The sequence below is a fragment of the Belonocnema kinseyi genome, chromosome 1, assembly GCF_010883055.1.
Source record: "Belonocnema kinseyi isolate 2016_QV_RU_SX_M_011 chromosome 1, B_treatae_v1, whole genome shotgun sequence".
In the NCBI taxonomy this organism is placed as follows: domain Eukaryota; kingdom Metazoa; phylum Arthropoda; class Insecta; order Hymenoptera; family Cynipidae; genus Belonocnema; species Belonocnema kinseyi.
The window spans coordinates 107,759,808-107,772,708 of record NC_046657.1 but is presented as its reverse complement, the minus strand read 5'-3'; the positions used below and the strand labels follow the sequence as shown (position 1 = coordinate 107,772,708).

The 12,901-nt window shown below is 24.1% G+C and overlaps 1 protein-coding gene across 2 annotated transcripts in view; it reads left to right on the top strand.

Moving 5' to 3' along the window:
• Positions 1-134: 134 nt before the first annotated feature.
• LOC117174068 (KAT8 regulatory NSL complex subunit 2) overlaps positions 135-12,901 on the top strand; it is a 28,834-nt gene continuing 16,067 nt past the window's right edge. Inside the window, exons 1-4 of one of the 2 annotated variants that reach the window (XM_033362736.1) lie at positions 135-453; positions 3,386-3,646; positions 3,727-3,908; positions 10,816-10,984. In XM_033362736.1, coding sequence (XP_033218627.1) covers positions 3,393-3,646; positions 3,727-3,908; positions 10,816-10,984 — 605 coding nt within the window. In that variant the 5' untranslated portion in view covers positions 135-453; positions 3,386-3,392. The remainder of the gene's footprint in view (positions 454-3,385; positions 3,647-3,726; positions 3,909-10,815; positions 10,985-12,901) is intronic. The other variant, XM_033362743.1, reaches the window with a different exon arrangement.

Here is a 12,901-nt window from a genome sequence, read left to right as displayed (position 1 = left end):
GGTTGTACCACGTGACCTGTGTTAGAAAGAGACGGCACTCCTCGCTCGACTCGTTCTCTCTCTCTCTAAACAGGAGCGTCAGCGGATCAAAGAGACTGTTGGTCTAGACTTTATATGCCTATGCGGCATATACATACACGGGCGATCCATAGGGCTGCTGCTTGAGCGCATCCACCCAAACAAAAGATATCCGCAAAAGATGAACAAAAATCAAAAATGGTGGAAAATAGTCTGGTAGAAGACGATCGTGTGAAACGTAACGTAATATTATTGTGAACTTTTTATGTTCTTTTCATCGATATAGAATATAATAATCGACTCTGAATGTCATTAAATTTGCTAGAAAGTGTGTTTTTCAAAGCTCAAATGTGAAAATTGCAAGTTTCTTCATTTATGAATCATATAAGACAAATGCAACGTGGTTTTATTTAATATCATAAACAACAGGCCTCGGTGAGTTTCATAGAAAATATTAAACAATATTTCTTATATAAATAGATACCTAGATTCTAGACACATTCTTGATATTTCAAAGAATTATTTGAAGCCTCTTTCAAAATTTCATTTTCGTTTGACTTCGAGGAGATATAATCTTAAAAATGGCGACAACGCCAGAATATTTCGAAACAGAATTTTTCTTTTATCGGTTTTTAGCTGAATGGATGGAAAAATATCTATTTCACTTTTTGTGTGCAGTGCACCAGCACTTTAGTAAATAAAAAATTCAAAATAACGGGGAAAACTTGGAAATCTCAGGAAAGTTTTTTTGGAGTCAGGAAATTTTTTTTCAATAGCGTGCATAATTCTTTAAATTGCAACATAAAATTGAATAACAATGATTCTTAATTTCTAAAAATAGCTTTATATTACTGTTTTTAACTATTTTGTTAAAAAATAGTTTTGTGTAGTTTAAAATTATTTTTTTTTTAACTGAAAACTTAACTATTTTATTTATGGTTAAAATTTAATCATTATTAGACGAAAGTCTGCTTGGAAATTCATGTATTTTGTTGTTCATATTCTTGCTTGAGAATAGAACATCGGTTGGCAATTTTTTTATCTCTCTCTCTCTCTCTTTAGTTGCAAAATCGGTTATTTTGTTAAAAATTCGTTTTTTCTTTGGCTGAAAATTAATTTTTTTATTGATATTTTAATTAGTTCAGTTGAAACTCTAACTATTTTCTTCTTAATTTAGTTTAAAAAAACTCTTGGGTTGAAAATGAGTTTTTTAACAAAAATTTAACTATTTAATTTTTGTTTGAAAAAAAAATATTTTTTTTTTTAGTTGACAGTTTGTCTTTTGGTAGAATTTTATCTTCCTGGTCAAAAAATCATCTTTTTGGTTGAAATTCACTTATTCTAATTAAAGATTTAACTATTCGAGTTGAAGATTCATAATTATAGTTAAAAATTCATTCAAATTCATTCAATTTTTCGTTGAAAAAGTATCTTTTTTACTTGAAAGATCCTCAATTTTCTTCAAAATTATTTTTGTGAATAAAAATGTAACTACTACTCCAATTGAATATTCCATCAATTTAGTTGGAAATTTATCTCTTTGGTTTATACTTTATTTATTTTTAATGCTAATTTACCTATTCGATTTTTGGTCAACAATTTATCTTTCTTAGTTTAAAATTCGTGTCTTTTGTTGAAAATTCTTTTTTTTTTTATAGAAATTAATCTTCTTGGTTGAAACTTCAACTATTCCAGTTCAAGATTCATTTTATTTTAAAAATCATCAGTTGCATTGGAAATTAACTATTTTTTAACTGAAATTTTACTATTTCATTTATGATTAAAATTTAAACTTTTTTAGTCCAATATTAAAATATTTTGTTGAAAAGTTGACCTTTTTATGTGGTTAAAAATTCATCTATTCTAGTTGTAGAGGTATTTTAGTTGAAAATTCATCAATTTATTCGAAATATTTTTTCTGAAAAATGAATTTTTGAACTGTTGATTGAACTATTCAATTTTTGCCGATAATTAATATTTTTGAGTTTAAAATTCATGTATTTCGTTGAAAGTTAACTTTTTGGGGGAAAAATTCATATTTTAGGGTTAAAAAATTTAACTTTTGTTGATAAAATTTGTCTCGTTTGGGAAGTTTTAATTTTTTTGGTTAAAAATACAACTAATTGAAAATTAATTTTTTTTGAGGATTCAACTATTTTATTGATAATTTGTCTTTTTTTATGAATTCCACTGTGTTTTATTTTTAATAAGAGTCTTCTTGCATTGAAATTTCCACTCTGTATGTATTACAATTTTTGCTGAAAAGCCTTCTTTTTTGTTTGAAAATTCAAATATTTGGTGCAAGATTCACTCTTTTTTCTTCTTCTAATTTTTGATTTGAAATGTCTAAAATTTTCAAAAAAATTTTTTTTTAACATGAAAAAATGCCAACAAATTAAAAACAAAATGTATCGTTTAAGCGATTTCGAAAAAAATTTGAAAGCTTTTTAAAAACTTTAAAAGGTTCCAAGAGAATGAAACAATTTGTCTTTAGATTGTTAGAAAAATTGAAAATGACTTATTATTTTCCAATTTTATTTCAAGGTAATATTGAAAAAGATTTCAAAACATTCCAAAAGACTTTCAAAATTGTTGAAAAGGAATCTGGAAAATTTTGAAGCGATTTTTCGAATTTTGCAGAATTTGTAAAAAGAGAAAGCGAAAATATTTCCAAAAACGAAAGATTGTGAAAGGTTTTAAGGTAATAATCATAATTTGTTTAAGATTTCTGGGAATATATAAGGTGATTCTTTATTTCAAGAATGTTAATTTCAAAGAATATTTGAAAAGATTCTTAAAACATTTGAGAATTTTATAACTTTTGAAAAGATTTAGAATATTTTAAAACTGAAAGATATCCAAAAAGTTATAAAATATTAATTATTAATTATTATAAATATTTTAAAAATATCTTCAAAATTCTTTTCTGATTTTCTCGAGAAACTTAGGAGGGTTGTATTTATATAACCTTGAAGAAAATAAACATTGAAACGAAAAAAAAAAAGTTTTTCGACATTTTTATTTTGTATTGAAAATCATTCCTACCTTCAAGTTATAATAATAATCGTTGGCAAATTAAATTTATATAACTTCTAGAGCAAATAAAACTAAAAAGAAATAGTTAATACAAATTTTTATTTCGTATGAAAAATTATTTTCTGAAAATTCAAATAAGAATATAGGTATCTTTAGATCAGATTCAAATTTTATAGATTAAACCAATTTCAAATATACGTTAAAAATTCTACAATTTAAAAATAACTTTGTCCACTCTGGCAGACCTAATAAAAAAATAATTTTGATGAACTAGTTTTTCCATTATTTTGTAAGAATTTGAAAAATACTAATAAACTAATCTAATTTAAAGATAAAAAATGTTTCGAGTGCCAAAGACGGCAATGCCAGCCGTTCCTTCCCCAAGTCCAGCGAAAAAATTGAAGGAATCTCAAGTAAGATGTTCATATCCTTCGTTTGAATGCACTCAGCCTTGCATAGACGGATATTTATACTGTATAAAACATGTTTTGGAAGATCCAAACGCTCCCTTTAAACAATGTGGATTCGTGTACAATACAAATGGGAGAAAATGCCAAAACGCAGCCCCAAAATTGGACCGTAGAGATATTTCGTAAGTTAAATGATTAAATGTAAATTTAACGAAGAAATTAGTTTAAATCTTCCGAAATTAATAAATATACTTTTTTACAGATATTGTCCAGAGCATTCGAGAAAAGCTCAAATCGCTCGAATCAAGTCAACATCGAAACATTCTTTGCCACAAACTCCGGAAATGTTGCTTCTCAATTTGAGCCATTATGTAAAACCGGCGAATTCTATTGAGAAAGAGAAGGAAAACGACCCTGGCAAAGTTGAAGTTTTGGATCCTTTCTGTAAGCTTATTTTTCAGATCAATTTAATTTAAATAAATTTAAATTAACAATGTGCTGTTGAAAGTTACAATCGGAAATTTTTATTTTCAAAGTTCCAATATAGGATTTTTTTTTATCAATGCAATGTTTAGGAAATTAAAATTTTTATTTTAAAGCAGAGAAAATGAGAGAGTAACAATAACATAATAAATAGTTGTTACATAAAATGTATTGCTGGAAAAATTCAAATACACACTTGGTTAAAGATTCATAATCTCAGTTGAAAATTCGTCTTTGTTTTCTGGAAAATTAATCTTTTTAGTCGAAAATTCACCCTTCAGTTAAAAATTTATCATTTTAGTTGATAATTGATCTCTTTCTTTGGAAATTTACCTATTTTGTAGAAAATTCATCTTTTTGGGTTGAAAATTGAGCTATTTGGTTGAAAATGAACTTTTTTGTTATAAATTAATAAGGGATAAAAATTCAACAGTTTTTTTTTTCAGAGAAGTGGTCTTTTTAGCTTGACAAATCATCAATTTGGTTGAAAAATACTATTTTGTTGTAAAGTCGCCTTTTTAGATGAATACATCTGTTTATTGTTCAGAATTGAAAAAAATTAAATCTGTTTTGTTTATAATATCAACTACTATATTTCCCCCTGAGAATTCATCTTTTTTAGCTAGAAATACTCAACTACTTGTTTAAAAGTTGAACTACTTTATTAAAAATGAATTTCTTGTTAAAGATTTATAATTTGAGTAGAAAATTCGACTTTTTGGCTTAAAAATTGCACAGTTTAGTTAACAAATAAAATTTATGTGTTGAAACGTCATCTTTTTTGGATGAATTTAACTGTTTTTTTTTTAAATTTAATTTTAAATTAAAATGTTTTTTAGTTTAAATATCAATTCTAATTTTTAACCAAATAGTTGAATTTTCAAACAAAAAGTATTTTCTAACAAAAAAATAACAGTATTCGACTAAAAATATGAATCTTCAGCCAATAAAATGAATTTTCAACAAAAGGGGTTCAAAATTTAACCAAGTAGTTGAATTTTCAACAAAAAAGAATTGTCAATAAAAATTTAATAATTGATATTTCAACCAAAAAAACATCTTAATTAAAAAAAAAAGAGTTTTAATCATCAAAATAGGTGACTTTTCAACAAAATAATTTTATTTTTTAACCAAACTGTGGCATTGAACTAGTTGGTTATAAGTTGAACTAATTTGGTTAACAATTTATTTTGTTAGTTGAAGATTCATAATTTTATTTGAAAATTCATCTTTTTTGGTAGAAAATTGATCTTTCTCTTTGAAAATTCACCTTTTTGTTTAAAAATTCATCGTTTTAATTGGAAATTCATGTTTTGGAGTAAAAATTCAATTTTTTTTGGTAGAAAAATTCAACCATTTAGTTGAAGAATAAACTATATTGTTGAAAAATCACCTTTATGTATGAATTAAACTGTTTTTTTTTGTCTTGAATTAAAATTCTTTTTGGTTATAATATCAAGTGTTATATTTTTCCTTCAGAATACATATTTTTTAGATAGAAAAATTCAGCCAATTGGTTGAAAGTTGAGCTAATTTGGTAAATATTAATTTTTTTCTTTTGGTTGAAGATTCATAATTTTAGTTAAAAATTTGTCTTTTTGTAAAAAAATTAATCTTCCTAGTTGAAAATTCACCCCTTTAGTTAAAAATTAATCATTTTAGTTAAAAATTCATCTCTGATTAAAAATGATATTTTACAAAAATTAAATATTTGCTGGTTGAAAATAAAACTTTATTGTGAACATTTTTTTTGCTTAAAAATACCACAGTTTGGTCAAAAAATAAAACTATTTTGTTGATAAGTCACCTTTTTGGATGATTAAAACGCTTTTTTTTAATTAAGATGTTTTTTTTGGTTGAAATATCAATTATTACATTTTTATTGACAATTCTTCTTTTTTGTTGAAAATTCAACTAGTTGGTTAAAATTTGAACCACTTTTGTTGAAAATTCATTTTATTGGCTGAAGATTCATATTTTTAGTTGAAAACTGTTATTTTTTTTGTTAGAAAATACTTTTTGTTTGAAAATTCAACTATTTGGTTAAAAATTAATTAATTTGGTTAAAAATACAGTTTTTTATTTTTCAATTTAATTTAAAATTCACTTCTTTGGTTGGAATTGGTTGAAATTGGCAGAAAAATCAACTATTTGATTGGAAATTAACACTTTGTTAAATATTGATATTTACTGTTTGACAATTTAACAGTTTATTTTGAAAATTTGCCTTGGGTTTGCAAATTCAACTACTTAGTTGAAAAATAGACTATTTTGTTGAAAACACGCCTTTTATGGAAAAATTCAACTGTTTATTTTAAATTAAAATAATTTTTGGTTATAATATCAACTATTACATTTTTTGTCGAGAATTTATCTTTACTGTTTACAAAAATTCAACTAATTTGGTAAGAGTTGAATTACTTTGTTAAAAATTCAATTATTCTAGTGAAAGATTCGTTCTTTAAGTTGGAAATTAATGTTTTCGACTTAAAATTCAACTATTCCATTTGAAGATTCATCATTTTAATTGAAAAATGGATCACTTTGTTTAAAAATGTAACTTTTTTTTTAATTAGTTTATTTTTCGATTGAAAATTATTAGTTTAAACTGAAAATGCAACTGTTCTAATTGAATGTTCCATCATTTTAGTTAAAAATTCATCTCATTGGGTAAGATCAATTTTTTAACTGATAATTTAACTATGCAATTTTTGGTTGCCAATTTATTTTTTTTTTCGTTAAAAATTCATGTTTCCTTGAAAAATCGTATTCTCTGGCTTAAAATACACATGTTGGGTGAAGCCAATTTGTCTAGTTTTTAAGTAGATATTGCAAAAATAGTGTAAATTTCAATGTTTTCTGAAATTTTTAATAACTTCCGAAATAGTCCAAGTTTTTCAATGTTCTTGGGCTCATTTTGAAGTTTTTTTTTCACCGTATCACAACAGCTTACGAGTATTAATCGTGAAAAATGTTTTTTCGAATTGCAAGAACTTTAATTTGTAACAAAAAAGTTGGAAAAATTGAAATATTATTTTTAGTAACAAAAATATTGTTGTAAAATATATGAAACATATAATCATGAATTTTCTATGTAATTTTCCTAAAATATATATTTATTTAACTTTTATTCTGATTTGCCTACAGATAAGATGTTTTCAAATTTATCCAACATTTTTATTACAACTTCAAGTTCTTGCAATTCGAAAAAATATTTTTCACGGTTAATACTCGTAAGCTGTTGTGATATGGTGAAAAAAGCTTCAAAATGAGCCAAAGAACATTGAAAAACGTTGACTATTTCGGAAGATATTGAAAATGTAAGAAAACATTTAAATTTACACTATTTTTGCAATATCTACTTAAAAACTAGACAAAATAGGCTTTACCCTGGGTTTATTTTAGACAGAATTTCGAATATCTTTTTGTTTGAAAACTAAACTTCTTGTTTAAAATTTCATCTTTTTGGTCGAAAATTCAAATATTGGAATTAAATATTGATCATTTTAGTCGATTTTTTTATTCGAATATTCCTGTTAAGTATTAATTATTTTAGTTAGGTACTAATCTTTTTATTTAAAATTCACCTATTTCAGTTGAAGATTTATTGTTTTATTTAAAACATCACTTAGGTTGAGATTTTTGTTTGTTGGAAAATTAATTTTTTCAGCTGAAAATTTAACTATTGCATTTTTTTGTAAACTAATATTTTTTAGTTTAGAATTCAATCATTTGGTTAAAAATTAATTTTTTGATATGGACAATTGAACTATATGTTTGAGAATTCTTGCATTTCTTTAAATCGTCGTTTTTTGTAGAAAATTAATCTTCTTGTTTGAAAATTACACTATGTAAGTTAAAAAATCATTATTTTAGTTATATTTGTGTTTTTTCATATAAAATTCAACTATTCCGATAATTATAGATTCGTTATTTTAATTGAAAATAATCTCTTTGATTGAAAATAAAACTACTCACGTGAAAGTTAAACTGCTTTGTTAAAAATTCGTATTTTTTGTTTAAAATTCATTTTTTCTAGTTGAAAATGTATCATTTTAGTTGAAACTTTATTAAATTGGTTGAAAATTGTTTTTTTTTCTTTGTACAAATTCAGTTTTTTCAACTAAAAATTTAACATAAATTTTTTGTTGAAACTTGATCTTTTTATTTCAAAATCCAAGTATTTGGTTGAAAATTTAACTGTTTTGTTAAAAATGCTCGCTTTCGGTAGAAAATGAAGCTTCTTGTTTAAAAATTTATCTTTTTGGTTGAAAATTCAACTATGTCAAAGATTCATCATTTTAGTTGTTTTTTTATGTCTTTTTGATATAAAATTCAACTATTCCAATTGAAGATTTATAATTATAGTTGAAAACTTATTCATTTGTTTATAAATTCATGTCTTTCAATTAAATATTCATAATTTTAGATAAAAAATTATCTTTTTGGTTGAAAATGAAACTCTTTGCCAAAAATTATTCTTTTTGATTTAAAAATCTTTTATTCGAGTTAATGATTCGTCATTTTAGTTGAAAATTTATCAGTTTAGTTACACATTTATCAATTTAGTTGAGTATTCAAGTTTTTCGCTTAATTATTCATAATTTTAGATGAAAATTTATCTTTTTGGTTGAAAACGAAACGCTTTTGCTCAAAATCATTCTTTTTGATTTAGAAATTATTCATTCGGGTTAAAAATTTATCATTTTAGTTGAAAATTCTTCACGGATTTGGTTTTTTTTTATTAACATTTAATTTTCTAAATTAAAAACTTAGCTATTCAATTTTTTGTTTAAAATTGTTCTTTTTCAGTTAAAATCCAAATATCTGGTTTGATAATTTAACTATTTTCTTGAAAATTAATATTCTTGTATGAAAATGCATCTATGCCAGTTACAGATTCATCATTTTAGTTAAAAATGTATCTTTTTGGTTGAAAACTAAACTATTTTGCTAAAAGTTATTCTTTTTGGTTTAGAAATGATTCATTCGGGTAAAAGATTTATCATTTTAGTTCGAAATTTATCAGGGATTGAATTTTTTGTTATTAAAAGTTAATTTTTATTAACTAAAAATTTAGATATTCAATTTTTTGTTGAAAATTGATCTCTTTCAGTAAAAAATCCAAATATCTGGTTTGAAAATTCATCTCTTTTGGTAAAAAAATTAACCTTTTAGATGAAAATTAAAGTTTTCCAGTTAAATATTCATAATTTTAGTTAAAAATTTTGTATTTTTGGTTGAAAACGAAACTCTTGCTAAAAATTATTCTTTTTGGTATAAATCATTTATTCCAATTGAAGATTCATCATTTGAGTTAAAAATTTATCCATTTGGTTAATAATTTATGTTTTCAGTGAAATATCCATAATTTTAGTTAAAAATTGATCTTTTTGGTTGAAAATTCAAGTTTTTCGCTTAAATCTTCAGAAGTTTAGACAAAAATTTATCTATTTGGTTGAAAACGAAATTCTTGCTAAAAATGATTCTTTTTGGTTCAAAAATCATTCATTCGGGTTAAAGATTTATCAATTTGTTTGAAAATGCAAGTTCTTCAGTTAACTATTCATAATTTTAGTTGAAAATTTAACTTTTTGGTTGAAAACGAAACTCTTTGGTAAAAATTATTCTTTTTGGTTTAGAAATCATCTATTCGAGTTAAAGATTGATCATTTTAGTTGGAAATTTAACTATGCCAGTTAAAGATTCACCATTTTAGTTGAAAATTTATCTTTTTGGTTGAAAACGAAACTTTTGCTCAAAATTATTCTTTTTGGTTTAAAAAATATTCATTCAAGTTAAAGATTTGTCATTTTAGTTTAAAATTCATCACGGATTTTTTTTTATTAAAAGTTAATTTTCTTAAATAAAAATTTAGCTATTCAAGTTTCTGTTGAAAATTGATCTTTTTCAGTCAAAAATCTAAATATTTCGTTTGAAAATTTAACTATTTTCTTGAAAATTCATCTCTTTTGGTAAAAAATTAATCTTTTGATTGAAAATTCAACTATTCCAATTGAAGATTCATCATTTTAGTGGAAAATTAATCTTTTAATTGAAAATTCAAGTTTTTGGGTTAATTATTCATAATTTAAGTTGAAAATTTAACTTTTTGTTTGAAATCGAAACTCTTTTGCTAAAAATGATTCTTTTTGGTTCAAAAATCATTCATTCGGGTTAAAGATTTATCTTTTTTTTTTTTTTGAAAATTTATCAATTTGTTTGAAAATGCAAGTTCTTCAGTTAAATATTCATAATTTTCGCTGAAAATTTATCTTTTTGGTTGAAAACGAAACTCTTTTGCTAAAAATTATTCTTTTTGGTTTAAAAAATATTCATTCAAGTTAAAGATTGATCATTTTAGTTTAAAATTCATCACGGATTTTTTTTGGGGTTTTTATTAAAAGTTAATTTTCTTAACTAATAATGTAGCTATTCAAGTTTTTGTTGAAAATTGATCTTTTTCAGTCAAAAATCCAAATATTTCGTTTGAAAATTCATCTCTCTTGGTAAAAAAATAATCTTCTGATTTTGGTTTAAAATTAATTTATTCGAGTTAAAGATTGATAATTTTATTTGGAAATTAATCACAGACTGGATATTTTTTTATTTAAAGTTAATTATCTTAACTAAAAATTTAACTGTTCAATTTTTTATTGAAAATTGATCTCTTTCTGTCGAAACTCCAAAAATGTGGTTCAAAATTCCTTTTTTTTTTAGTAGAAAATTAATCTTCTTGTTTGAAAATTTAACTATGCCAGTTAAAGATTCATAATTTTAGTTGCAAACTCATCTTTTTTATAGCTGAAGTGTGTTTGAGCCCTGCATATTTAGAAAAATGTATTTCTTAATTATTATTCTCATCTAGCTCAAGTGGATGCTTCGAGAGTAAATGCAGGAGTGAGTGATATTCTCGACTATGCAAGTTCCTCGGACAGTGATGTCGAACCGACAATCGTTAGTGACACAGTTCGAGGTCCTTATCTCGACGACAGTGACACAGAAAGTGTTCACAGTCCACAGGAGGATCCTTTGAAGTACGTTGCTAGTTTCGCTCCTTTGAAAAAAAAAAGAAAAAAAAAACTACAAATATTTTACTCACGAACTGCACAATTTAATCCCTTTTTACCAGTAGAACGATCGCTAGTTTGCCTTTGCTTGCGCTATTATTTCTGCTAAAAAAATAATAAAAAAATACACCGCGTCTGAATTCATGATATGATCAATTTATTTTATGATTTTAAGTTTTAGCTGCTATAAAATTCCGAAGTAAGATTTGGAATGTCATAAATCCTTTAGTTCTCTCCAAGTTTGTATTTTTTAGATAAGTGTATAGGCAGGGTGTCTACCAAGTCTGGAAAACCTGGAAATGTCAGTGAATTTTTATATGCCCGGAAAATTCTCGAAATGTCTGAGATTTATTTCTTTGAAGTCGGAGAATTCTTTCGGGAGCTTGCTGAATTTTTTTTTAATTGCAATATAAAATTTTACTTTTTTAAAATTGAAAACTCGTTTTTTCTTCTGATTGAAATTTAACAGAAATTAACAGAAAAATCTTTCATAGTTAAAAATTCAACTCGTGTTGAAAAGTCGCCTTGTTTTGGTTGAATTAAACTGTTTCTAATTAAAAAATGTAAATCTTTGAATGAAATATCAGCTACTACATTTTGCGTTCAGAAATCATCTTTTTTTGAAAGAAAATTTTATTACTTGGTTAAAAGTTAAAACCTTTCTTAAAAACTAATTTTTTGGTTGAAAGTTCATTATTTGAATGGTAAATTGATCTATTTCGTTTAAAACCGAGCTGTTTTGATGAAAATTCAATTTCTCTTCGACTGAATGTTAATTTTTTTTACCGATAACTTAATTATTACGGTGGAAACTTGAACAATTTTGTTGTTAAAATTTTTTTTTTCTTTTTATACTAAAAATATAATTATTCCAAGAATATATTCCATCACTTTAGTTAAAAAATCGTCTATATAGTTTAAAATTACTGTTTTAGCTGAAAAATTAAATATTCAATTTTTGATTGAAAATGCATCTTTTTTTATTTGAAATTAATTTTCTTGGATCAAAATTCATCTGTCTGTTTCTAAATTCAACTATACCAGATGAATATTCATAATTTCAGTTGAACGTTTTGTCTATTTGGTTAAACATTAATTTTTTAACTGAAAATTATATAATTCAATTCTTGGTTGACTGTTTATGTTTTTTCGCTAAAATTCATGTATATTGTTGAAAAATCGTCTTCTTTGGTATAAAGGAATCGTCTTGGTTGAAAATTCAACTATCCCAGTAAAATATTTATTATTTTAGCTAAAAATTCATCAGTTTGGTTAGAAATTTTTTTTTTTACTGAAAATTTAACTATTTCATTTCTGGTTGAAAATTGATATTTTTTAGTTCGAAATTCAATTTTTTTATTTAAAATTTGTCTTTTTTCAAACAAAATTAAACTATTTCGTTGAAAATTCATATATTTTGTTGAAAAATCGTCTTTTGGTAGAAAATAAATCGTTTTGTTTGAAAAATCAAATATTCCAGTTAAATATTCATCATTTTATTTTTAAAATAATCTTTTTGGTTGCAAATTCCAATATTAAAGTTGAAGATTCATCGTTTTAGTTGAAAATAATTATTTTTCGAACAGAAAATGTAACTTCTTAATAAAAATTCAAGAATTTTAGTTGAATTTTTCTCTTTCTAGTTGAAAATTCAACTATTATAGTGAAAGATTGATCATTTTAGTTGAAAATTTATCTTTTTGGTTAAAAATTCAACTATTCTAACTGAAGATTCATTATTTTAGTTAAAAATTCATCAATTTGCTTAGAAGTCAATTTTTTGGAAGTGGAACTGTAACTTTTCCATTTTTGGTAGAAAATTGATCTTTTTTAATCCGAAATCCAACTGTTTGATTGAAAATTTGCTTTTTGTAGTTCAAAATT